This window comes from Amblyraja radiata, chromosome 24 (genome assembly GCF_010909765.2).
Source record: "Amblyraja radiata isolate CabotCenter1 chromosome 24, sAmbRad1.1.pri, whole genome shotgun sequence".
Taxonomy (NCBI): Eukaryota; Metazoa; Chordata; class Chondrichthyes; order Rajiformes; family Rajidae; genus Amblyraja; species Amblyraja radiata.
The window spans coordinates 21358852-21386613 of NC_045979.1; the positions used below are offsets into that span (position 1 = coordinate 21358852).

At 44.1% G+C, this 27762-nt stretch overlaps 1 protein-coding gene across 1 annotated transcript in view; it reads right to left on the minus strand.

The window, feature by feature from the left end:
- Nucleotides 1–27762, minus strand: part of LOC116986839 (LHFPL tetraspan subfamily member 5 protein-like) — a 64730-nt gene that overhangs the window by 24076 nt on the left and 12892 nt on the right. Inside the window, 1 exon segment of the mRNA XM_033042571.1 lies at nt 1697–1933. Coding sequence (XP_032898462.1) covers nt 1697–1933 — 237 coding nt within the window.

Below are 27762 nucleotides of genomic sequence, written 5' to 3' on the forward strand. Positions count from 1 at the left end.
TACATCTTCTCTGCGTCCTTTCCAGCTTAACAAAATATCCTATAACAGGATGAGCAGAATGGAACACAGTACTATAAAGGTGGTCTCACCAATATCTCTTACATTCTGTACTCGACAACCTCGATACTTACTACTCTGGCTGATGAAGGCCAATATGCCTTCTTGACCGCCCTACTATCTACCTATGATGACACGAAGTGCTGAGGCAGGTCAGGCAGTATCTCTGGAGAACATGAACAGGTGAGTTTTCGGATTGGGACCCTTTTTCAGACTGCGTCTTCAGACCCCACTTTACACATTGTGTAACCAATCTACTGCAAACTGATCCTTTATTGACCCTTACGGCTGAGCAAGTTCTTGCTTGCTATTTTGTTTGCTTTCTCATTGTTAATTCCATACAGTACTATAATCCAGAATGTTTGTGTTGCTGAAAACACAAAGTGCTGGAGGTACTCAGCGAGTCATGGTGGACCAACCATTCTGAAGAAGGCTCCTGACTCAAAACATCTCCTGCCCATTCCCTCCACGGATGCTGCCTGACCCACTGAATACCCCAGCACTTTGTGCTTTGCTCCAGCATCTACAGTCTCTTGTGTTTCCACATTTGCGTTGCTAATGTCTTTTCACATGAGGTCCAAGCTTTGTATTGACCTCAGGACAAACCAATTCCCCACGGGAGCATTGCGCTTGTGGGAGTAGGCTCAACGGGCCGAATGGCCTACTTCTGCTCCTATGACATTAACTATACTCAAACACGGTGGCCGCTGTCTTATAGCGCTCACAGCACCAGAGACTCGGGTTCGATCCTGATTACGGGTGCTGTCTGTAAAGAGCTTGTAAGTAAGCCAGTTCAGTATTCCGACCACGCATGCACAGGTCATAGGTCGCTCGGGCTAAACACTCACAGCGGCCGTGCAGACCAGCGTCTTGTCCCTATCCCCTCCCGAGTGTCCCGTCCGAGGGGCGCGAACCGGACAGGAGCGGTGGAGCACGGAGGGGGGGGGGGCGCATTCAACCACTTGCATTGATAGCAATTAATAAATCTGTTGGTCTAATTTTGATGAACACCAAAAGGCCGGTGTATGACGAGGACAGTAACACTCAGTTCACTCAATGTAAACGTTAGATCATTTTGTTCCTTGCACCCGTGGAAATCTCTAGCGCGGTCGAGACGAGGGGGTTCTGAAGTTGCATTCTCTCGATTGAGGACATTTTCTCCACTCTCCTAGAAACAACGAGCCATGGCTTTACCAGTGGTTGTCTGTCTAACTGAAACCTCTCTTCCCCCACCTCTCCCTGTCTCCCACTTGCATCTACCCCCTCTCTCTCTCTCTCTCTCTCTAGCGGTTACACCCCGCTCTCCCCCGCTACCAGGCACCCCGTTCACTTTTTTTATTATCGATTGACCTTTGACAAATCCCATGATTCCTTGCGTTTTTCGGAATACCGAACTGGCTTGTTCTTCCCGTGACCGGGTGGGTTTTCACCGAGACCTTCGGTTTCCTCCCGCACTCCAAAGACGTACAGGTTTTTTAAGTTAATTGGCTTGGTATAATGTCCCTTGTGTGTGTAGGATAGTGTTAATGATCGCTGGTCGGTGCGGACTAGGTGGGCCGAAGGGCCTGCTCTGTATCAATCACTAAACTAAACAATGGGATGAAATCCGTTGCAAGATACAAAGCATAAAATCGCTTACCCTTGTTTTCCACCTTAAAGTCTTCAGGCAGAAGGCTGTCTTGCCTGTTGCCCAGCACAAAGGCCAGGAAGGAGAGGATGAGAGCGTCCAGGATGCCGATTATGGCTAAGATGTATGCCCAGCGGACCGAGCATGCTCCCAAGCTGTACTTGTCCGTTTTGTTGCCACACATCTGTCTGACTGCATCAGAGTCCCAACCATCTGGGTAAATCATGCATCCCATAATGAGGCCGGTGGCTACAGGACAAATAACCTTCTGTTAATCTCACATCTGGCAGACGTGCAAGAAATATTTATTAACAGACTTCACATTTTATGAAAATACATATCCACGATATCCCTAATATATTCAATTCAGCGAAGAGCAACATTTGTTATCACAAACTAAAAGCTGTTTGCCTTAAAGGTAATGTGTAAGAAGGAACTGCAGATACTGGTTTAAACCGAAAAATAGGCACAAAAAGCTGGAGTAACACAGCGGGACTTTGCCTTAAAAGTAATGTTTGTAGATTTGCCTAAAGTTAATGGTAATGTTTATACATTTTGCCTGTCAGGGAATTGTTACTAAAACTGGTTTCAACTGCATATTCATAGAATGAAACTTGCTTTTCACTTGAGAGTAGAAACGAGGAACTGCAGACGCTGGTTTACAAAAAAAAGACACAAAATGCTGGAGTAATCTAGCGGGCCAGGCAGCATCTGGAGAACATGGAGAGGTGATGTTTCGGGTCGGGTCCCATCATCAACCTGACTTTTACTCCTTGTTCCTCAGTTTATTTTTTCACTCATGACCTCACTTGTCTGAAATCTGTTCATTGCCCATTTTCGAGCAACTGATGTTGGGAGTGCCGAATGGATCGCATTGCTTTTGTCTGGAGACACATACAGGCCAGAACCCACAGGCTCAGCAGATTTCCAGTATACAATGACATTTGGTCCCTGTTACTAACATTAGTTTTTAATTTCAGGATGAGTTATTTCCTTCACTTTAAATCCCCCGGCTGTTGAAGTGAAGATTGAGTGTTTCCAGATAAACAATCCAATCTCTGGACACTAGAGCACTCACTTCACCACGATATCCCGAATATATTCAACTCAATGAAGAGCAAAATTTGGTATTAGAACCTGAAAACTGGATGCCTTAACGGTGACGTTTGTACGTTTTGGCTCTCAGGGAATTTTCAGAAATGACTTGGTATCAGTGTAGGAAGGAACTGCAGATACTGGTTTGAACCGCAGATATTTATTTGAGTATTAGACAGGCAGCATCCTGACCGGAGTCTGAAGAAGAGTCTCCACCCGAAACGTCACCCTTTCCTTCTCTCCAGAGATGCTGCCTGTCCCGCTGAATTACTCCAACATTTTGTCTCTGACTTGGTATTAGTACTGGTTTATTATTGTCACATACAGTATACTGAGGAGATACTTTGAAAAGCTTTTGTTTGCATGCTTTCCAGTCAAATCAAACTGTACATGAGTAAGCGGTCATGACCAACCACTGAGACCTTCCCATCTTCAATCAGACTTTACTAGATTTTATCTTGCACTTGCAGAATACAGTGTTACAGCATTGTATTGTTACACGTTCAGAAATAAAGTCCAGTGTAGGCCCTGACCAAATACAAGGTAGTGATTATGATATTGAGCTGCAATGCTTGCATCTTAAATTACCAGACCTTTGTTGGACACTAGACCAACTACACTTCAATCGCCACCAGTATCAATTCACCGGGAACTCAATGACTTGGTGTTAGGATTTTAACCATTCCTCTGACCACTTCCTGCCTGTTGAAACCGTGAAGTTGAAGCTAAAGGCACCTTCACCACCTCCTAACAGCAGTAGGTAGGGTTACATCTCACACAGGTGTGGTTAAATGGTTATTGCTCACCTGATTTCACTGCTTAGACAGGGTCAAAGTTGGATGTATGTTTTTCTTGACTCCACATTTAATGTTCTATTCCCACCTCTTCCCATACAGTTGCTAATATTGAATATCCCTGCTGCTTGTCTCTAGTGTACTGAAACTGCATGGAAATACTGCCTGGCATGAGAACACGCAAGAGAGTTAGACTGATTATTTCTGATGAATGTTTAATAAAGCAGCAGTTTGCAGAGACTCGTTGAGCCATATTGCACAGCAATGTAGACACAAGGAATTGCAGGCTTATTACCAAAAAACACAGAAAGTGCCAGAGGATCAGGCAGTTCTCTGGAGAACATTTCGTGTTCACACTGCAGAAGGGTCCCGACTCGAAACGTCACCTATCCATGTTCAGACTGAAGAAACGTCACCCATCCATGTTCTCCAGAGATTCTGCCTGACGGGCACAGAAATGGGTCCCTTGTGGAACTTAGGAACAGGCCCTTCAGCCCACAATGTCTGTGCTGAACATGATGCCAAGATAAACTAATCTTCTCTGCCTGCATGTTATCCATATCCTTCAATTCCCTGCATATCAATGTGCCATTCTAAAAACCTCTTAAATGCCATTATCGTATCAGCCTCCACAAACACCGCCAGCACCCTCCACTCTCTGTATAACAACTAACAATTAATTTTGGTCTTGGAGGATGCAAGACCTTTGGCTTCTCTTCATTGATCATTGAAAGATCAGATATTTGCACCCACTCATGACGGGCCTGCCTCATGAAATTGGTAGAGCCCCCACATTGTGATTGCCTGGCAAGGTGGTAGATGTGCTGCCTTACCACGCCAGAGACCCGGGTTCGATCCTGTCTATGGATGCTGTCTGTACAGAGTTTTCACGTTTTTCCTGTAACTGCATGAGTTTTCTCTGGGTGCTCCGGTTTCCTCCCACACTCCAAAGACGGGCAGGTTTGTAGATGAATGGGCTTCGGTAAAATTGAAAATTATCCCTAGTGTGTAGGATAGTGCTCGTGTACGGGGTAATCAATGGTCGGCGCGGACTCAGTGGGCCAAAGAGCCTGTTTCCACTCAGTATTTCTAGTCTAAAGTCTAAACCCACAACCTTAAACTCTGCCACTCTCAACTTATGAAGTATGTCTCTGACGTGTTCATGTACGATAATAACACACATGATGATCACCAAAAATTAGGCCAACAGATTTATCCACTGCTATTAATGCAAGTGGTTGAATGTGTCTTCCACACAGGTTTGTATTTTAAAGATTCATCCAATACTCCTTGAGCTGATGCCATGCTGTACACTGTGGAATCCTCGATTGTAATCATGTATAGTTTCTCCGCAGGCCGGTTAGCACGCAGCAAAAAGATTTTGACTGTACCTCGGTACACGTGACAATAAACGAACTAAACCCACCTTCTATCTGTTGAGACACTATATTTTACACTCTAGGCTGGATTGTATACATGTATAGCATTTTTTTTTTTTTTTTTTTTTTTTTAGTATGTTTAAAAGTGTGTTTTTAATGTTTCTTTGTGTGTTATGTGTGGGGGGTGGTGTGGGGGGGGTAAGGGGGAAACCGTTTCGGCCGCCTCTTCCACGGAGAAGCGATTTTTTCAGGTCGCCTCCCCCGTGGCCTAACAGCAAGGATCGGCGCGGACTTTCCCGGAGACGCGCCCGGAGCTTCAGCGGCGGGCGCAGCGTGGACTCTCGTTGTGGAGCGGGTGAGACCTCACTGGAGGGGAGCGCTCCGTTACGCTGGCCCGCGGCAGCCGGCAGCCTGAAGCCGCGGTCTGCAGAACTCCAGCTGGTGCGGCGTCTACAGCCCGGGATCCCTCGTGGAGGACCCGGGGGGAAGAAGAACTTAACATGCGGCATGGACTTAACATCACCCCAGGAGGGGAGCTTCGACCGCCGGCCCTGCAGACAGCGGTGCTTCCGGCTGCGGCTCGGCAGGTACTTTAAAACTTTGACCGCCGGCCTGCGGCCTTCACCAGCCTGAAGCCGCGGTCTCTGGTTGGGAAGAGCCGATCCTGGACTCACCTTGACTTTGACTTTGTCCCTTACCATCTGGACGCCCGCAGCAACGGCTGTGGAGGGTGGTGGTCCCGACCACGGGGGAAAATGGAGGAGGACTGGTCAAGCTCTGTGCCTTCCACCACAGTGATGAATGCTGTGGTGGATGTTTGTGTAAAATTTTTATTGTGGTTGTGTTCTTTATTATTGTACCGCTGCTGGCAACCCAAATACCACCGACCTTGGTTGTGTGGCAATTAAATTATATCAATTATATCAATCAATCAATCTGACTGGATAGCACGTAAACACAGACTTTTCACTGTACTCCGGTACACATATCAATAATAAACCTAAACCTATTAACTGCAATGGGAGAAAAATAATTTGCGACATTGAAGGAAAAGGCATTCAAACATTCTCGGGTTTGAGTTAAAGTCGTGTGTAATTAGGAAGAGACACCAATCGAGTTTTCGTAAGAGTAAAAGAACATGTATTAACCTTGCCAGCCAACAACATCTCAGCTGCTGCACCCAGAAAATATTATGTTATGCTATTAAATCTCCCTTCTCTGGCAAATGAGACTTCAGAGAAACCAGACGATAAAATGGAGATGAAAAGACTTCAGAAACAAGTCTTCCTGGACCTGATTAATTTTGAACATGTCACGGGCGTGTGAGTTATTTGATGAAATTGCTGGACATGTAATCAATTGATCTTTTGAGATCTATGACGATTGCTTCAAGTGAAGAATTTCTTGCGGAAGATTTGCTGGCAGCATCATAAAATATATATATATAAAGCTGCTCCCGTTAAATTTTAATGGCGACGTAATTATAACTATAAATCTTGTTGCATTTGATTCATCAATGATGTGGATAGAGGTTGTGGGATGGGACTTAAGAGCCCAACTCCATGTACTATCTATCATTACTGACTGGATCTACAGGAGGTGCTGCCTCGAAAAGGCAGCCAGCATAGAAAGCGAATGGTATGTTAGCTTTCATAGCAAAAGGATTTGAGTATAGGAGCAGGGAGGTTCTACTACAGTTGTACAGGGTCTTGGTGAGACCACACCTGGAGTATTGCGTACAGTTTTGGTCTCCAAATCTGAGGAAAGACATTCTTGCCATAGAGGGAGTACAGAGAAGGTTCACCAGACTGATTCCTGAGATGTCAGGATTTTCATATGAAGAAAGATTGGATAGACTCGGCTTGTACTCGCCAGAATTTAGAAGATTGAGGGGGGATCTTATAGAAACTTACAAAATTCTTAAGGGGTTGGACAGGCTAGATGCAGGAAGATTGTTCCCGATGTTGGGGAAGTCCAGAACAAGGGGTCACAGTTTAAGGATAAGGGGGAAATTCTTTAGGACCGAGATGAGAAAAACATTTTTCACACAGAGAGTGGTGAATCTGTGGAATTCTCTGCCACAGAAGGTAGTTGAGGCTATATTTAAGAGGGAGTTAGATGTGGCCCTTGTGGCTAAAGGGATCAGGGGGTATGGAGAGAAGGCATGTACAGGATACTGAGTTGGATGATCAGCCATCATCATATTGAATGACGGTGCAGGCTCCAAGGGCCGAATGGCCTACTCCTGCACCTATTTTCTATGTTTCTATGGACCCACATCACCCTGCCCATACTCTCAGAAGGTACAGAGAACTGTGAACCATGATGTCCCAGTTCAAAAACAGCTTCTTCCCAACAACCATCAGGCTCTGAACACTGAACAGACAATAACCTCAGCAACTATGACCTTCTATAGAGTGTATCTTTGGTTGTACTCCAGACTTTGTTCCCTGCACTATTGTGGACTGGTTATTGAATCTGATTGATTATTAATTCATTGTATTATTGATTACTCTATATTTATCAATGTGTACATTGCATAATGGCCCTATAAAGTTGCAGCAAGTAAGAATCACATTGTTCCCTTGTTAGTGCAGATGATAATTAAACCTTCTTGACTCTTGGTGAGTAACAAGAAATGTTTGAGTTTTAATCCAAGATTATTCAACACTTTTACATAATTTTATAATTAACCTTGGATTTGTATTTGTGATCTTTTGTTTTATTTGTAACTTTCACATTAGGTTTATTTGACCTGGTGACAGAATGTAAGGACATAAGGATCAACTTGACTTGCTGAGTTCTTCCAGCACTTTTGTTTAAATCTATTTGTGTCTTTCGCACACCTCCACTTTTCCATCTAGTATTGTAAACTCACTTGGAGACTTTGTGCTTTGTCTATATTTCCAAGCAATTAATATAAATTGTGAAGAAAGTTTCTGTAAAAGCATACAAAAAGCTGGAGTAACTCAACAGGTCAGGCAGCATCTCTGGAGAACACAGATAGGTGACGTAGGAAGGAGAAAGGTGGGGCAGGACAATCCCACCTCAACTGTATCCACCTATCACTTGCCAGACTTTATCCCGCACTCACCTCTCTTTTCCAGCTACTCCCCCCTACTGCAATCAGCCAAACTGAGATGTTGCCTGACCCGCTGAGTTACTCCAGCACTTTGTACACTATTATAGAAACATGCCCTTTGGCTCACCAAGTCCGCACTAACCATCGACCATGCGTTTTTACACCACGGGTTGTATTTCAGATTAAAAATTACATACAAAACTATTAAAAAAACATTTGGGCAGGTAGAAACATATAAACATAGAAAATAGGTGCAAGAGTAGGCCATTCGACCCTCCGAGCCAGCACCGCCATTCAATACGATCATGGCTGATCATCCAAAATCAGTTCCCCGTTCCTACTTTCTCCCCATATCCCTTGATTCCATTAGCCCTAAGGCCTAAGGTAGACACAAAAATGGAGTAACTCAGCAGGTCAGGCAGCATCTGTGGAGAGAAGGAATGGGTGACGTTTCGGGTCGAGACCCTTCTTCAGCCCTGAGAGCTATATCTACCTCTCTCTTGAAAACATCCAGTGGATTGGCCTCCACTGCCTTCTGTGGCAGAGAATTCCACTTATTGCAGAGAATTCTGCAGAGGTACACAGATAGGAAGGGGATAGGGGCCAACACCATCATGAAGTTTGCAGACGACACAACAGTGATTGGGCTGATCACCAACGGTGATGAAACAAAATACAGAGCGGAGGTGCAGAACCTGGCGGACTGGTGCGCCAATAACAACTTGGCACTAAACACCTCTAAGACCAAGGAGCTGATTATTGACTTCAGGAGGTCCCATTCTGGAGAATACGCCCCAATCTCCATTTATGGGGAAAGTGTGGAGAGAGTGTCCAGCTTTAAGTTTCTGGGCACTCACATTTCAGAAGACCTCACATGGTCCACAAACACCGCCGCGCTGGTCAAGAAGGCACAGCAACGACTGTTCTTCCTGAGGACATTAAAAAAGACTGGTCTGCCCCAACAGCTGCTGACAACATTCTACCGCTGCACCACAGAGAGCATACTAACGTATGGCATCTCTGTGTGGTATCTCAGCTGCACGGAGGCGGAGAGGAGAGCTCTTCAGCGTGTCGTCAACAGAGCGCAGAGGATCATCGGGACAGAGCTACCAGCCTTGGAGGGCATCTACCACACGCGGTGCCTCAGGAAGGCCCTCAGCATCCATAAGGACTCATCACACCCCTGCCACGGTCTGTTTCAACTACTTCCCTCCGGCAGACGTTACAAGGCCTTCTACGCCCGAACCTCCAGACTCAGGAACAGTTTTATCCCAAGAGCTATAGCGGCTCTGAACCGGCCCTAATGAGTGCCCCCCCACCCACCCCCTTTGGACAGTCTCCCTCAGATGGTCACGTCAATCAATTCAGCTTGTTTATTTATGTATTGTATTTATTTACCTTTCTTGTACATCAGTGGAGCTGCACACTAAATCTCGTTGCACTGACGTGCAATGACAATAAAAGATATATTATTATTATTATTATTATTATTATGCAGGCAAACGGGACTAGCTTTGATGGACCATCTTGGTAGCCGGGCCTGTTACTGTGCCGTATGACTCTGTTTAAAAAATGTATTTAATTATGTTTACAATTCAATTTACTTAATCTTGTATTTAAATTGGAATGACATTAAACGGTGAATAAGAAGCCGTCAATCTCCCAGCTAATTGGGAGCAGCTGAAAGTGGTTAATTAAAGTCAGCTGACACAAATATACTGACACCTCACCTGGAAACTAAATCAGTGATGATGGATGAGGGTGGATGTTCTGGAATAAATGAATGAGTTAAAATCAACAAATACTTGAAGACAGGCATGGAATGGCAAGTGATATTATACATTTACTTACTAATGACACAGAGGAGGCAATTCGGCCCATTGGGACCATGCTATTTTCCAGCAGAACGATCCTTTCAGTCCCTTGCCCACTCTGCCAGTTTGCTTGCATACCTGCAATACTCGTACGTCCATTAGTTCCCTTCTACTCTTCACCTGCATTTGAGGGGTTTTCTTTACGGTAGCCAATTTAAAATACCAACATGTCTTTGGAAAGTGGGAAGAGAGTGCGGAGTGTTTTATTGTCATGTGCACCATGGAATGGAACAATGACATTCTTACTTGCAGTGAGAATGTGGAATATGGGAAGAAATGATAGCTCCTGGTGGAAAGTCATATGCAGAACGTCATATGGGAGAACATGCAAACTCCACATAGACAGCAGGCGAGGTCAGGGTCGAACATGCAAACTCCAGACAGACAGTGCCGTGGAGGGGTGAGGTAGCGGGGTTCATGATGTTGTAGTTCTAGGGGTTGATGGATCCATTGCCATCGCATCCTGCATCAGTATCTGCAGCTCGAGGAACTCCTGGAGGAGCTGATGACCTGAAGAATTAATTGATTGAAGCATGCAGCATGGAAACAGGCACTTCAGCCCACCAGGTCTATGCCAACCCTCGATCACCTGTGCACACCGGTTAAATATTGTCCCACTTTCTCATTCACTCCCTACACATTCCCTAAAAACCCGAACGTCTTTGCGATGTGGGAGGAAACCGGAGCACCCGGAGGAAACCTACACGGTCACAGGGAGAACGTTCAAACTCCACGCAGACAGCACCCGAAGTCAGGATTGAACCCGTGTCTCTGGCACTGTGAAGCAGCAGCACTACCAGCTGCACCTCTATGCTGCCCTAGAAATAGTTTACGTCTCAAAATTATAATACATTTGAAAGCCTTCTCCAAGCAACCGTACACCATATTCCCAGGTATGGATATTCTACGGAGCATAATATAAAAAATGTTGTGTTTGGGAAATGAGGGTTGGAAATAAAAAAGACACAAACTGCTGGAGTAACTCAGCAGGTCAGGCAGAATCTCTAGAGGACACGGGTAGTGATGTTTCTGGTCGGGACCCTTCTTCAGACTGATATCAGATAGTACATGCACCTGTCCAAATGTTTCTTAAGCATTGTGATGGTATCTGCCTCAATTACCTCCTCCTGCAGCTTGTTCCTTATCCTTGTTCCTACCACCCTTTGTGTAAAAAAAGTTGCCCCTCAGTTTCCCATTAAATCTTTCTGCCCTCACCTTATTGCCCTATGGTTCTTCATTCCCCTTCTCTGGGTAAAAGACTCATTTAACCTATCCGTTTCTGAGTCAAGTGCGTTTTATTATCATATGTCTCGAAACAGAACAATGAAATTCTTACTTACAGCAGTGGTACAACGGAACTAACTAGCTAACCCAGTTTTAAAGTACCTCAAACTGTTGATAGAGATCAGTACGGAAATATTGGAGATTTTGACCACATTTTTCAATCTCTATACATTAGTAATTCTTGCTGTGATGCTGGGGTACAGCCAAAGGCTACAAAAGCCTTTCTTGAAGATTATGTAATTGGAATTCTGTAATTATAATGAAATTGGATATTCAGAAGGTATTTAATAATCCCTCAGAGGCATGCTATTAAAATTCAGTTCGAATTTTGGCCTAAGAAAAAGTAAAAATCCACAGCATTACTCTGAGGGATAGCCTAAAATTATTTGGACAGGCCCATGGATTGGAAAGGTTTCGAGAGATTTGGGCCAAACGCAGGGAAAACGGGACTAGCTTAGTCAGCATGAGTAAGCTGTGCCAAAGAGCTTGTTTCTCTGCTGTATGATTCTGTATGACTTTAAGAGCCAGAGAGATGTCCCTGGTATCATGAACTATGTGTTGTTTATCAACAAGAAATCTGTAGATAGACACAAAAAAACTGGAATAACTCAGCAGGTCAGACAGCATCTCTGGAGAAAAGGAATAGGTGTCGTTTCGGGTCAAGAACCTACTTCAGAAATTTGGTTTGGTTTCCATGCTTCTAACATCTCTTCATAATCAATGGTGTACATTTGAAGTGTTGTATTTTAACACCAGGAGAGACTGCGAAGAATGCCCTGTGAACGCAAATCTTTCTTTTTATTCATCAACCCTCTACCATTTGCCTTTTCAAATTATTCATTCTATTAACTTTTTTTCCCCATTTGATTGCCTTGAACATCTTTGCTTTTTGGGGGGTAAAATTCATGTGGGTTCGAAGCAGGGCAAAGTCAACTGGCTCCTTGCGCCTCCTCCACTGTTATAAAATGACCATCTGCTTGTAACCTCAGCCCTACATTCCCGCTATGCACACTAATTGTCCATCCCTACTTCTCAAAAATCCAACCATCTCCGCCTCAAAAATATGCAAAGATCCAGCTTCCGATAGCATTTTGGTTTCCAATTTCAGTTTCCTCAGATTACAAGTGTGTGGACATTAGATCAATAACACAGACCGTTCTGCTGCTAAACTAAAACTCTGCACAGACCACAGAGTAGAATAGTTGTGAAGAAACCCATCTTTGAGGGAATGGAGTTTAATTGACAATCACACCTTAACTCAATTAAAAGATAATTGTTTCTTTGAAGAAAACCATGTTTGCAAATCCCTGGCTCCTCCTCAGCATTTACGGAGCACAGCAGAGAATGACTGGGTTTATAACAAATCCACATTAACAGCTTTTAGAAGATATATTATTAATAAGGGGAAACATATTAAGGAGGATATGTCTTTCGGTTGGAAAGAGTGCCAGAGTAGATTTACGAGGATGTTGCTAGGACTCGAGGGCCTGAGCTACAGGGAGAGGTTGGGCAGGCAAAGACTTTATTCCTTAGAGTGCAAGAGGCTGAGGGGGCGATCTTATGAAGGTGTATAAGATCATGAGGGAAATAGATAGGGTGAATCCACAGAATCTTTTCCCAGATAGACGCAAAATGCTGGAGTAACTCAGCGGGACAGGCAGATGGCTAGAAGGAATGGGTGACGTTTCGGGTCGAGACCTTTCTACAGAATCCTTTCAGACTCAGATTCAGAGTTCAGACTCAGAATCTTTTCCCAGAGTAGGACAATCAAGAACCAGAGGACATAGGGGAGCAGATGAGTGGAGATGATAGGGTGAATGCACAGTGCCTTCGGCATCAAATAGTAAGGTGAGAGGGGAAGGATTTAAAAGGGGATTTAAAAAGAGGAAACCAATGTGGTCACACAGACAGCACCAAAGTCAGGATTTAACCCAGATCACCAGCACTGTGAGGAAGCAGCTCTACCAGCTGCAACACTCAAATGGTTGAATAATAATTCAGTATTAAAATTATCTGAGTAGCTATCACCCATTTAATGATTAAATTGCTGCAGCGTTAGAGCTGCTGCCTCACGGCCCCAGAGACCTGTGTTCGATCCTGACCAATGGTGGTGTCTGTACGGCGTTTGCATGTTCTGGAGGGCGGCAGCTTCGACCACCCCCGGGCCACGGAGTTTGAACCGGCCCGTTCGCGGAGCTCGGTGAGCCGCGGGACTGACTTACCATCGCCCGGTGGGGTATCGCCTCAGCGCAGAGGGAGAGGAGGAGGGAAGAGACAGCAGCTCTAAGAGTTTTGCCTCCATCACAGTGAGGAGGTGCTTGGTGGACTCACTGTGGTGGATGTTAATTTGTGTTTACTGTCTGTTCTGTTGTTTATTATTGTATGTATGGCTGCAGGTAACGACATTTCGTTCAGACCGTAAGGTCTGAATGACAAATAAAGGATCTAATTCTAATTCTAATTCTCCCTCTGACCGCATTGGCTTCCTCTTGGTGCTCCAGGTTCCTCCCACATCCTAAAGACTTGCAGGTTTCTGGATTAATTGGCCTCTGTAAATCCAGTAGATCTAGTGTATGGGTGATCGTTAGTTGGCGCGGACTTGGTGGGCCGAAGGACCTGCTTCTACGCTGTATCTCTAGACTAAGCAATGTTTTTTCTCTGTGATTGGGGTTGGGAATCCTGGTTGAAAGATTTTTGACATGAACCAGTGCTTTTGGTAAAGAACGGTAAAGAGTCTGTTGCAGTGTAAACGCTTGCGTCTCCATCTGTAACATCACGTACAGTTGAGTCCTCCCACGACCTTCATACACAGTGCATCAAGGATTGTTACAGGCTGCCTTCCCATTTACAATAGTTGGATTATTTTTGTGGTGACCGGATACAAATGTAATGACTCTTACTTTTATTACCTGCACATGGGCAAATAAATGAAGCATCAAGTCAGAAATTGTTCTCCGTCTATATAAATGGTCTCTGTAAATGGAAGCTCTCAATGCAGTAAATTAGACACATCTGTGCAAATGGGCATCATTTTTATTTCATTAACCTAAATGAAACTTCAAACCAGACACAATGCTGATAACCATTGCTACTAAGCAGCAGGGAAGAACAAAGAGAATGAAGAGATCTCTTCTCTCAAAAGAGGGTAAATAAGAATACTCAAGGAACTGCAGATGCTAGAATCTTGCACAGAACACAGTGTGCTGAAGAAGGCTTCCAACCCGAAAAGTCACCTTTTCCTTTCCTGCAGATATGCTGCCTGACCTGCTGTGTTACTTCAGCATTTTGTGTCTATCATCGTTATAAACCGGCATTTGCAGTTCCTTCGGGTCAGACAGCATCTCTGGAGGACATGGTTAGGTGACGTTTTGGGTCGGGACCCTTATTCAGACTGATTGTAGTGAGGGGAGAAAGCTGGAAAAGGGAGGAGTGGTGGGACAAAGACTGGCAAGTGATAGGTGGATACAGGTGAGGGAGGATTTTGATCGGCAGATGGACAGACAAAAGCTAGAGATGACAAGGAGACAAAGGGTGTCAGATAAAGAGAAAGGCCGTATAAAAGTGGAATGAAACATAAAGCTAGAGGGAGGGGGGGGGGGTGGGGGGAAGGGGAGAAAATTAGCATATTCACTTCTTTCTGACCCGACAATGATTCTGTGTCGCAGAAACGTTTATCCCTTTCATTTTTGTTTGCAAATTTCATTTGTAGGATCCCTCCACTTAGGCAGCACAATTCCTTGCAGAAAATCGCCACTTATGTGTAGGTGCCTGTTGGAATCTTTTACATGTTCATGAACTAAATAGCAACAGCTTTTACAGTGTGTGGCTAAAATATATCACATATCCCATTGCACCTGAACTTGTTGTGTTCCCATCTTGTGACATAGAGTCATAGAGTGATACAGTGTGGAAACAGGATCTTTGGCCCAACTTGCCCACACGGGCCAACATATCCCAGCTACACTAGTCCCACCTGCCAGCATTAGGTCCATATCCCTCCAAACCTGTCCTATACTTGTACCTGTCTAACTGCTTCTTAAATGTTGGGATAGTCGCTGCCTCAACTACCTCCTCTGGCAGCTTGTTCCATACACCCACCACCCTTTGTATGAAAAGGTTACCGATGAAATCTTTTCCCCTTCACCTTAAACCTATGTCCTCTGTTCCTCGAACATAATGCAGTTATTTAAATATTATTCCATTTAAAGCTTTAATAAAAGATAATGCTGTAATTGGTAATCAGCTCTGCTCATTGTAATTCATTTCCGTACCCTTTTAATTATTAAAGTAGAAATAATGAAATGAGCTCTTGTACATTTTGTAAATGTCTATCTAATCTCCCTGAAGATCTCATTTGATTTATATAAAGCATTACATCAAACTCTGCATTATTTTTTTAAGAAGGAGAAAATTTCTAGATGCAAAAGACATCAAAGGATGTGGGCAGAGAGAAGAGAAATGATAATAGTACATGCATGACGGCTTTAGAGAGATATTGGCCAAACGCAGGCAGGTGGGACTAGTGTAGATGGGACATGTTGGCCGGTGTTTACAAGTTGGGCTGAAGGGCTTGTTTCTGCGCTGTAAGACTCTATGACTCTATGACTGTGGAGTGGGCTCAAATGGCCTACCACTGAATGTGTTCTGTGCCTAACTTGGCCCCAAGGGCCTGAGCTATCGGGTGAGATTGGGCAGGCTGAGACTATTCCTTGGATGTAGAAAGCTCAGGGTGGATCTTATAGAAGTGTGTAAAATCAAGAGGAGAATAGATTGGGTGAATGCACAGTCTTTTACCTGGAGTAGGGGAATCAAGAACCAAAGAATATAGGTTTAAGGTGAGAGGGGAAGGATTCTCATTATATTGAACTTGAAATACTTCTCATTTTCTAATTACATATTGAATAAAGTATTTCAATTTGCCGTTCCAGGCTGCATGTGGAAATCATTGTATGAATGCCAGCTGTCTGATGGAACTGGCCTGAGTGATCACTGGAATTGCTAAAATACTTGAAGGAATGGCAGTGAAATTACAGGATTTATATAATTTAATTCATGCTCCAGTAAGCTGAGTTGACTCTGCATTAAAACTTTTGTATACAAGTCACTGAGCTCTAGACATTGATGCTGCCGGAGAAAATGTATCATTTTGTTGTCTGTTTACAGTTAATTGCACAGAGGCTCTCTCTTCCAAGAGATCTCCTGGAAACAGGCTGATCTGGAGTTAGTTATCCTGTGTCATATTTGGAGATTCAGTGCGAAACAGGCCCTTCGGCCCACTGAGTCTGCGCCAACCAGCAATCACCCCATACACTAGCACTATTGTACACACTAAGGATAATTTACAATTTATTTTTACCTAAGCCAACTAACCTACAAACCTGTATGTCCTTCGAGTGTGGGAGGAAACCGGAGCACCCGGAGAAAACCCACGTGACTCTCTCACATTTTCCTTGTATGTCTTTACCTACATCGCCAGTAACTTTACGAATATCGTCAGTTACTTTGTTGAAAACCTGCAAGTTATTCATTAATGTTTCGCCACGTTTCTCAAGGGAAGTGATAGCTTGTGGGAAGTTTGCAAAATTGGAAGCAATAAACACAAGATCGCGGTGGAGGAACATTTTCTGCATGATTTCACTGACAACCCTGACTGCAGCAAATTCTTCTTTTTCAAAACAGTTGACGATTTCTAGTCCAAACGGGCTGAGGAGGTAGCGGAATCTCGGGTGTCATTACCTTGAACAACTGCACGGTGCTTTGAGGAAGATTTTCTTGACATTGGAAACTAGGCACCGACATTTGGAAACAAGCTACATATGTGCTTGGCAATTCTATGAAGTCCTTGAGTTAAGCATGTCAAATGCAATATTTTGGGGAATAAAACTTTTAGTCACAAACAGAAGAACATTCTCATGTTTTATACCTTCTGGCCAAAGTACAGCAAGTGAAGATGTAAACAACTGAGCATTAGTTGAGCTGTTTGACTTCTCCAATACTTTTGATGTCAACAAATACTCCTTTGATGGTTGACCTGCCTCCAGTGTACTGATGACCATATTGGCAACATAACTCCCCATAGCAGCAGTTGTCTCATCTATTGAGATCCATATTTTGTTGCATGCAACTTCATCTCTAATTTTCTGCACAACATTGTTGAAGTTGCTGTCAACATAAGAAGACTGAACCAGCGGACAGCGGCACGAACGAATGAATGGCGCCCCCGGTTTCGCCCCAATGGTGGAAGTTTTCTTGTAAGTTATGCTATGTTAACACGTTAATAATAACATTAATACTAACGTGTTAACATAGAAAACGTCATTGTAATCATGGTACAACTAGAGAAAATAACGCGACCTTTTTGCAAAATGGTAAAATAAAAGGCTGATTTAGGCACTCGATCATGAGAAAGGCATTATCCTGGTGAAATCATCAAAAAAGGCATGTAAAGGCATCATGGCATTTATGGCAAAATCCTGGCTCTAATGATTACAATCGAGCCATCCACAGTGTATGGGTAAGGGAATAACGTGAATAACATTCAGTGTAAGATAAAGTCCAGTAAAGTCCGATTAAAGATAGTCCGATGGTCTCCATCAGCATCTGCAGTTCTTTGTTTCTACATTGAGTCTTTTCCTCCATTGGAATAGAGGTAACCACCAACAAACTCTTTTCAGATGTTGATTTTGGTCATAGCGGACAGACCTACCGATGGCTGCCCTTGCCACCCCCGGCCAGCACCACCTTCATAGCCGCTTCCTGGCTGAACTACCTGCCGCCACTGCCACCGCTAACCTGGACAACGGCCGCCCTGCACTTACAACAACTGGGACTTGCAAATGCCGCCAAATTGGCGACTCTGTATGCTGTCTCAGTGTATAACTACTATACACGTGTACTGTGTCTGAGATGTATCTATTTGCTTGTGTATAGTGATACTTGTACTGAACTGTAAACAAAAATGAATGTCACCGTACTTCGGTACACGTGACAAATACCATTGAACCATAAAGTCTAAGCATCAACGTTCCCGACCATCACCTCTGGCGTGGTGAGTGTGTGCACTGAGTACTGAGAGCACAGGTGCTTGTGCTTCAAGTGACCTGAGACGGGCAATTCAATGACGTGTGTTTGATGAGATTGTATAATGACGTTGTTGGCCATTGATATGAGCAATGTTCATCAGAGTGCCATGGTATGCATTCTGATTCACAATGCCACAGCGATGTCAGGCCAACATGTTCAAAGTCAATGCAATCGTTTAAGTCTCAACATGCATAATGATTTGATGAAAAAGATAGCTACAAAGTACTGCAGTAACTCAGCAGGCCAGGCAACATTGCTGGAGAAGGGTATGTTTCTGTTTAAACACATAAAGTGCTGAAGTAACTCAGTGAGCCTGGCAGCATCTCTGAAGAACATGGATAGGTGATAATTTGTGTCAGGACCCTTCGTCAGACTCGACCCGACCTGAAACGTCACCTATCCATTTTCTCCAGAGATGCTGCCTGACCCGCTGTGTTACTCCAGCACTTTGTGTCTATTTTTGGTATAAACCAGCATCGGCAGTTCCTTTTTATTAAATATTAATTATTTAATAAATTGGCCAAATTGCCAATGAAGTGTGGAACAAGCATACACTTACTTCTAAAACCTGTCCACAACTTTCACAATAAACTCCCTGATTCGGAAATTAATCAACATGAGTTAATTGATGGTGACTGCACGCTTGATTAAAACAAGGTAGTGACCTTTAAATAACCCGCAAGTCTGCAATCAAGCCACCCGAGTTAAACTAATATCTATTAATATGCTGTCTGTGCTTTGCCTAAAGTTACTTCAGGACCCGTGCTGATGTTCTCTGAGTAGCTGGTTTCAAATTCTCTGCAGCAGAAATAAATAGCTGTGTCTTGATGAGTTCTTCAAAAATGATTCACATTATTCTAATGCATTAATATAGATGCCATCCTGATACAGATTTATGTAGTAAAAACTTTAATGTATTTGCTCCTTTCGAAAAACATTGTTCACTCCCACAATTCTTTTTGAAGATTGTTACCTTCGCCTCTTTCCTCCACAGACGCTGACTGACTGCCAGCATTTTCTGCTTTGTTTCATGTCACTTAAGACCCAATTTTTAATCCCTCAGTCTGGGCAACATGTGTTTGAACTCTGGTTCTAGAGATGAAGGGATTTAATCAAAATACAACTTAGGCAGATGGACATAAGTCAGCATGTGCCTGCTGCCCTTTACACGCTTGGCAAGGAGCCCTGAAGGCCCTGATGAAGAATTGGTATTTTTGAAGACACAAGAAGCTGCAGATGATGGAATCTTGAGCAAAATACAAAGTGCTGCAAGAATTCAACAGGTCAGGCAGAGATCCTCCTGAAATACACTTCAGCTTTGAGGTAATGGGATAAGCCTGAAAATAATCGCTTTCCAAATAATCTTGGGAAACCTCTTTACTGGGGAGAAGATTACCAGAGGGTGAGGCTGGAGGACAGGGACATTGATGGTAGCAAGGTTGGCTGGGAGGATTGGAAAGGAGTTGATCTATTACTGTTATTATCTTTCTCTACTATTATTTTCTCCCATTCACCAGCATCTGTTCTCACTTTTGCCAGTCACTGTCACCTTCGCTTTCTCAATACAAACTGCACCACAACAAATGGACAAATGTGCAGCAGTTACCCATGCATCCTTTGCAGCCGTGCATGCTTTGTATCCGTGCATACATAATGCAATGCATTTTGTTCACTGCAACATACTGACATTTCTATCCTGGGCTGCCTCCACTGTCAGAGTGAGGCCACACATCAATTGGAGGAACAGCACTTCATATTTCGCTTGGGCAGCTCACAGCCCAGCGGTATGAACGTTGATTCTCTCCACCCCCGCCTCCCTCCCACACCGTAGTCATCCTACCAGTTCCACTGTTCGCATCCTTGTATCTCAGTTGTTATCACACCTTCCCCAACCAACAATGAGCCATTGTGGGCTCCACCCTTCTTGAGGTCATCTGTTGCCGGCTGTGTTTTATTCTGGCATTTTCTAATCTCCTGTTTATTCCTTACCCCCACCTCTTCTTTCTGTCTGATGAAGGGTCCCAACCTGAAATGTTACCTGTTCCTTTACTCCAGAGGTGCTGCCTGTCCCCCTGAATTACTCCAGCAATTTGTGTCTATCTTTGGTGTAAACCAGCATCAGCAGTTCTTTCCAACACATTTTGTCTGATACTGAGGTTCTTATTTGAGGAGCTGCACTGACGTTAAATGCTGTTACATTTAATTCATGTTCGCCACAGTTCAGTCCTGACTAAGGGTGCTGCCTGTATGGAGTTTGTATGGTCTCCCTATGACCGCGTGGGTTTTCTCCGGGTGCTCCGGGTTCCTCCAACACTCTGAAGATGTGCAGGTTTGTAGGTTAATTGGCTTTGGTTAAAAAAATTATAAATTGTCCCTTGAAGGGCTGAAGGGCTTGTTTCCGCTCTGCACCTCTAAAGTCTAAAGTAAAGCTGGTTGTAGCGTTATGTTCGGCATGCATATTGTGGGCTGAAGGGCCTGATCCTGTTCTATGTTGTATGATCCCAACCAATAGTTTCCCATGTCCAAAGCAACGGGATTAATCCTGAATGATCACTGCCTCAGTGCAACAGCGATGAGCTGATCAATTCAAAATCAACGATGTGTAAGAATTCCCTCCCACAGTTAATTTCACCAAATAGCCATGCTACCAGGGCAGGCAGCTACCCATCATCTCCTCAAAGCTTTTACAAGGTCCGGGTCCATGGGCAGCATCTCTTAATGAATGGCTTGTCGCTGTTCTATTCTCCGAGGTTTTGAGCGATGTGCTGGTTTACAATCACCAAAATGCAGTCTCGTCATGTGCTGGAGTTTTCCCTAACGGATTTAAAGTACCAGATGAAAAATAATGATCTTATCAAGACCTTGGGTTTTAAGAGATAACTTGGGTTTTTTCTGTATTAAAATTAAATTAAAATTAGCACAAAATCTACTTTCCACCCCTCCACTCTGCGTAATCATCCCACTGTGTTTTGAAGAAATTCAGATAGCTAATAAATATTGCAACAAATTTAGATTTTTAATCAAATTATTGTGCAATGCACTTTATATGTCAGGTTGAATTTCATAACATTGCCGTAAGTATTTGTTGCTGATTAAGATGCTGGCACAGAAATCACACTATTGGCCCAGCAGAGATGGGACAGTACGGTGATGCAGTGGTAGAGCTGCTACATCACAGCACCAGACCCCCGGGTTCAATCCTGACCATGGGTGCTGTCTGTACGAAGTTTGTACATTCTTCCTGTGACCACGTGGGTTTTCTCCGGGTGCTCCGGTTTCCACCCACATTCCAAAGACTTGCAGATTTGTAGTTTAATTGGCTTCTGTAAATTGTAAATTGTCCCCATTGTGTGGGATAGTGCAACTGCACAGGGTTATCATAGGTTGCACAGACTCAGTGGGCCGAAGGGCCTGTTTCCGTGCTGTATCTCTATATTTCTAAACTCTAATTATGAGAAATTTGTGTAAAACATTGTCTGTAGGCAAACTCAGACCATTTGAAAGTTGCATACCCACTAGCTAGCTTAGGAGGTAGTTGAGGCAGGTACCACATTAAAAAACATTAGGTCAGGTACACATGAAAGGGTGGTAAATCTGTGGAATTCTTTGCCACAGAAGGCCGTGGAGGCAAAGTAGGTGGATATATTTAAGGCTGAGATAGATAGAGTCTTGATTAGTACGGGTGTCAGAGGTTATGGGGAGAAGGCAGGAGAATGGGGTTCAGAGGGGGAGATAGACTCCCTGATAGACAATCAGCCATGATTGAATGGCGGAGTAGAATTGAAGGGCCGAATGGCCTAATCAGTTATGATCTTATGACTTATGAAAGGTGTAGAGGGATATGGGCCAAACACTGGAAAATGGCAATAGCCTAGATGGGATAGCTTGGTTGGCATGGATGAGTTGGGCTGAAGGGCCTGTGTGACTTAGTGACTCCATTAAACTTCTGGCCAGTGATCTTTCATCAGGACAGTCCAACTTTGCTTTACAGTCTAATTTGGACCTTTCTATACATTGACTGCTCAGTGCTGCACTAAAGCTGTAATATCCAATTGGCGACGCCTGACGTGTGCAGTGTAGGTATTTTCTTCCGTAAGTCATGCCCCACTTCACTCTGCGACACGTCCTCTCCTTTCGCCACCAACAAAAGTGTGAATAAATATTTCACGAGCTGCTCGGTTACCCTACATGCCTGCTGCTCCCTAGAGCAATTACGCTAATGAATCGGAGTCCCACTCCTACTCCAGTATGTGATAGCACGCGTCTGTTTGTCACTTGCCATCTGGTCCACGCAGGGCTGATGAGTGTGCATTCTTTGTAGGGGCTTTGGCACAGCACGTTCAGAAAGTAGCCAAAGTCGAACTAATCCCCTCTCAGGTGAATGTTGAGCATTTAACACAAAATTGTGCTGTAGTTGTTAAAAGGTGAGATTCCAGCTGTAAATTGTGTGTAGGGAGTGAATGCAATAAGTGGGATAATGTAGAACTAGTGTGAACGGATGTAGACAAAATATGCTGGAGAAACTCAGCAGGTGAGGCAGCATCTATGGAGAAAAGGAGTAGGCGACGTTCTGGGTCGAGACCCTTCTTCAGACTGATGTTCGGGGGAGGGGCGGGGTTAAAAAAGGAAGAGGCGGAGACAGCAGGTTATGTGAGAGAGCTGGGACGGGGGAGGGGAAGGAGGGAGTGAGCAAGGATGACCTGAAATTAAAGAAGTCATTGTTTATACCGCTGGGATGTAAACTACCCAAGCGAAATATGAGGGGTTGTTCCTCCAATTTGCGCTGGGACTGGCAATGGATTCACTCTGGCAATGGAGGAGGCCGAGGACAGAAAGGTCAGATTCAGATTGGGAGGGGGAGTTGAAGTGCTGGGCAACCGGGTGGTCACCGAGCCTACGCTTGGTCTCGCCGATGTAGAGAAGGTGACACCTACGACAGCGGATGCAGTGGAGGAGGTGCAGGTGGACGGATGATCGCTAGTCGAAGTGGACTCGGTGGGCCAAAGGCCTGTTTTCATGCTGTATCTTTCTCTCTAAACTCTAAATATTAATATCAATTTGTGGCTTAGGAGTACCATGGGGATCTGGACTCACCGGACGTGTGTATATGAGATTTGTGGACCAATGGAGACAAACAAAAAGACACAAAGTACTGGAGTAACTCAGTGGGTCAGGCAGCATCCCTGGAGAACATGGTGATGTTTTGGGTCAGGACCCTTCTTGATTAGAAGCTTAAAAATGTAGAAGCAAGGAAAGGCAGATGCTGGTTCAGACTTCAGAGTCTGAAGAAGGGTCATGACCCAAAACTGCACCTATCCATATTCTCCAGGGATAGATTTTATTTAGATATAATATTATCCCCTCTGATTGAATAGCACGTAAAACAAAGCCTTTCTCTTTAACTTGGTGCAGGGGACAATAATATACCGAAACCTATTCAGTTATTGTCATTGGCAGCATCGAGTCATATAACATGGAAACAGACCCTTCGGCCCAACTTCCCGATGCCAACCAAGATGCCCCATCTACACTCGTCCAACCTGCCTGCATTTGACCCGTATCTCGCTAAACCTTGCGTATCCAGTTCAGTTTTATTCCTAGTTCATCTTTTGTAAACGTGGAATTCCCAGAGTAGGTCAAGGGGTGGAAGATAATCCAACAATTTGGTGTTTTTTTAAATCTGATCAGCGGAGAGAGAATCTATCTGCAGTACGGATAACTAATTCAAAAACAGCTGTGAGTTCTAACTTACCCTTCCTGGTTTAATGAGGGAGATCAAACAGTGCATCTGGAACTGAAACAGCCCATAAACCATTACACAAACATGGTGCTTTCCTTATCTGTTATACCTAGCATCCACTTTGCATTTTAATTGTATTCTATCAGTTCTGCTCAGCATGTCTACAATTCCGTTTTTGCGTTGATATAGAAAGTGATTTACTTGGTTTTGTGTCATGAACGAGATTCAGCCTTTTAATCTGCATGATTCACCAATCATCTGTAAATCATTTTCTCCTGTCAAAGCTGTCTCGATGTTTTACACATCACTGATTCTTTACTTAAGGCAGCGACACCAAAGTCAGTATCCCGCGTGTCATCGCATCTGTCCTGTGCTGAGTGTGTTGTGTGGTGCACCTGTCTGTCGCTAGCCCTGCACGGCTGACGCTGGGACACTCGGCAATATTCACCACTGCCTCATCCAACGAAAGCCAGAAGAAAGTCAGAGGATGACGACCATGAAATAAATTAGCAATGGAAGTTGAGCAGACCTGATAGAAGTATAGAAATGGATGAGAGGCATAGAAACATAGAAACATAGACAATAGGTGCAGGAGTAGGCCATTCGGCCCTTCGAGCCTGCATCGCTATTCAATATGATCATGGCTGATCATGCAACTCAGTATCCCGTACCTGCCTTATCTCCATACCCCCTGATCCCTTTAGCCACAAGGGCCACATCTAACTCCCTCTTAAATATAGCCAATGAACTGGCCTCGACTACCTACTGTGGCAGAGAATTCCAGAGATTCACCACTCTCTGTGTGAAAAATGTTTTTCTCATCTCGGTCCTAAAGGATTTCCCCTTTATCCTTAAACTGTGACCCCTTGTCCTGGACTTCCCCAACATCGGGAACAATCTTCCTGCATCTAGCCTGTCCAACCCCTTAAGAATTTTGTAAGTTTCTATAAGATCTCTCCCTCAATCTCCTAAATTGAAGCGAGTACAAGCCGAGTCTATCTAGTCTTTCTTCATATGAAAGTCCTGACATCCCAGGAATCAGTCTGGTGAACCTTCTCTGTACTCCCTCTATGGCAAGAATGTCTTTCCTCAGATTTGGAGACCAAAACTGTACGCAATACTCCAGGTGTGGTCTCACCAAGACCCTGTACAACTGCAGTAGAACCTCCCTGCTCCTATACTCAAATCCTTTTGCTATGAATGCTAACATACCATTCGCTTTCTTCACTGCCTGCTGCACCTGCATGCCTACTTTCAATGACTGGTGTACCATGACACCCAGGTCTTGTTGCATCTCCTCTTTTCCTAATCGCCCACCATTTAGATATAAGTCTACTTTCCTGTTTTTCCCACCAAAGTGGAATAGGGTAGACAGTCAGAGGCACACAAAGTGCTGGAGAAACTCAGCAGGTTAGGCAGCATCTCTGGAGAACGTGAATAGGTGACGTTTCGGATCGAGACCCGTCTTTAGACCCCACTTGACACATTGTGTCTTTTTTTAATAATTATAATTGCATTGTGCACCCCGTCTACCACAAACTGATCCTTTATTGATCAAAACTGCAGTGCAAGTTCTTGCTTGCTATTTAGTATGCCTTCTCATTGTTAACTCCATCCGGAATTATACTCCAGAATGTTTGTGTTGCTGAAAACACAAAGTGCTGGAGGAACTCAGCTGGTCAGGCAGACAAACCATTCTGAAGAAGGGTCCTGACTCAAAACATTGCCTTCCCATTCCCTCCATGGGTGCCGCCTGACCCACCGAGTTCCTCCTGCACTTTGTGTTTTGCTCCCACACCTGAAGTCTCTTGTGTCTCCATGTTTGACATTTTGACAGGTACATGGATAGGAAATGTTTAAAGGATTTCTAGCAAATGGGACTAGTTTAAATGGAGCACCTTGGTCGGCATACTCCAGGTGTGGTATTAATGATCTGGATGAGGGAATTGAAGGCAATATCTCCAAGTTTGCGGATGACACTAAGCTGGGGGGCAGTGTTAGCTGTGAGGAGGATGCTAGGAGACTGCAAGGTGACTTGGATAGGCTGGGTGAGTGGGCAAATGTTTGGCAGATGCAGTATAATGTGGATAAATGTGAGGTTATCCATTTTGGTGGCAAAAACAGGAAAGCAGACTATTATCTAAATGGTGGCCGACTAGGAAAAGGGGAGATGCAGCGAGACCTGGGTGTCATGGTACACCAGTCATTGAAAGTGGGCATGCAGGTGCAGCAGGCAGTGAAGAAAGCGAATGGTATGTTAGCTTTCATAGCAAAAGGATTTGAGTATAGGAGCAGGGAGGTTCTACTGCAGTTGTACAGGGTCTTGGTGAGACCACACCTAGAGTATTGCGTATAGTTTTGGTCTCCAAATCTGAGGAAGGACATTATTGCCATAGAGGGAGTGCAGAGAAGGTTCACCAGACTGATTCCTAGGATGTCAGGACTGTCTTATGAAGAAAGACTGGATAGACTTGGTTTATACTCTCTAGAATTTAGGAGATTGAGAGGGGATCTTATAGAAACTTACAAAATTCTTAAGGGGTTGGACAGGCTAGATGCAGGAAGTTTGCTCCCGATGTTGGGGAAGTCCAGGACAAGGGGTCACAGCTTAAGGATAAGGGGGAAATCCTTTAAAACCGAGATGAGAAGAACTTTTTTCACAGAGAGTGGTGAATCTCTGGAACTCCCTGCCACAGAGGGTAGTCGAGGCCAGTTCATTGACTATATTTAAGAGGGAGTTAGATGTGGCCCTTGTGGCTAAGGGGATCAGAGGGTATGGAGAGAAGGCAGGTACGGGATACTGAGTTGGATGATCAGCCATGATCATATTGAATGGCGGTGCAGGCTCGAAGGGCCGAATGGCCTGCTCCTGCACCTAATTTCTATGTTTCTATGTTTCTATGGCATGGACGAGTTGGGCCGAAGGGCCTGTTTTCGTGCTGTATGAGTCTATGACTTCTTCTGGTTTAACTGTAGTAGTGTGTAATGTTTCTGAGTCAGCTGTTCTAGAACAGTGAGAGAATTATCACAATAGTTAGATTTCAGCAGCTATTTAAAATGTAACCCTCATCATTAGCTGGAAGTTACCAGTAAGCATTTTCCTATCTGCAGTATGCTAACCAAATTGAGAATCCCTCACATAAAAGCTGTAACTGCAAAATATCTCCTTCTTCCACTGAGAAACGGCTCATTGTGCAATGCTGCTTCTGTAAAGCACGTACTACATGTTATTAATTTAAACAGCAAAGAATCTTTAGAGCAAAATAGTTTTTTTCCCCATTGGAAACTGACATGGGTTAATTGAATCGTTACTGTGAATGTGGATGGGAAATTATCACTTGACATCAACGTACAAAATAATGCTGCTGCTCACTGATTTCAGTAACTCATTAATCTGAAGCGGTCAATGTATGCAGTTTGATCTTTGATGCTAGTCGTCCATCTATTCAAGTGTTGGCAGGACAGAATCAAAGACAGATGTGATGGCAGGCATTGCTTCTGACATGTTTGTACAATTAGATAGCTCCAAGCCTGGAGTGACAAAAACAACCACCGTTTTTGTGAATGAAAATCATCGCGTTCCATACACTTAGGCAGTTTAAATTCAGCAGCCTTTAAAATGAAGAACTTCAGCGCTACATCTGCTAACTAACAGAAGTGTATTCTGGAAACCGCATACTTTCTGCAGAAAATAGGATGGAGTCCTAGAGTTATGCAGCATGGAAACAAGCCCATTGGCCCAACTCA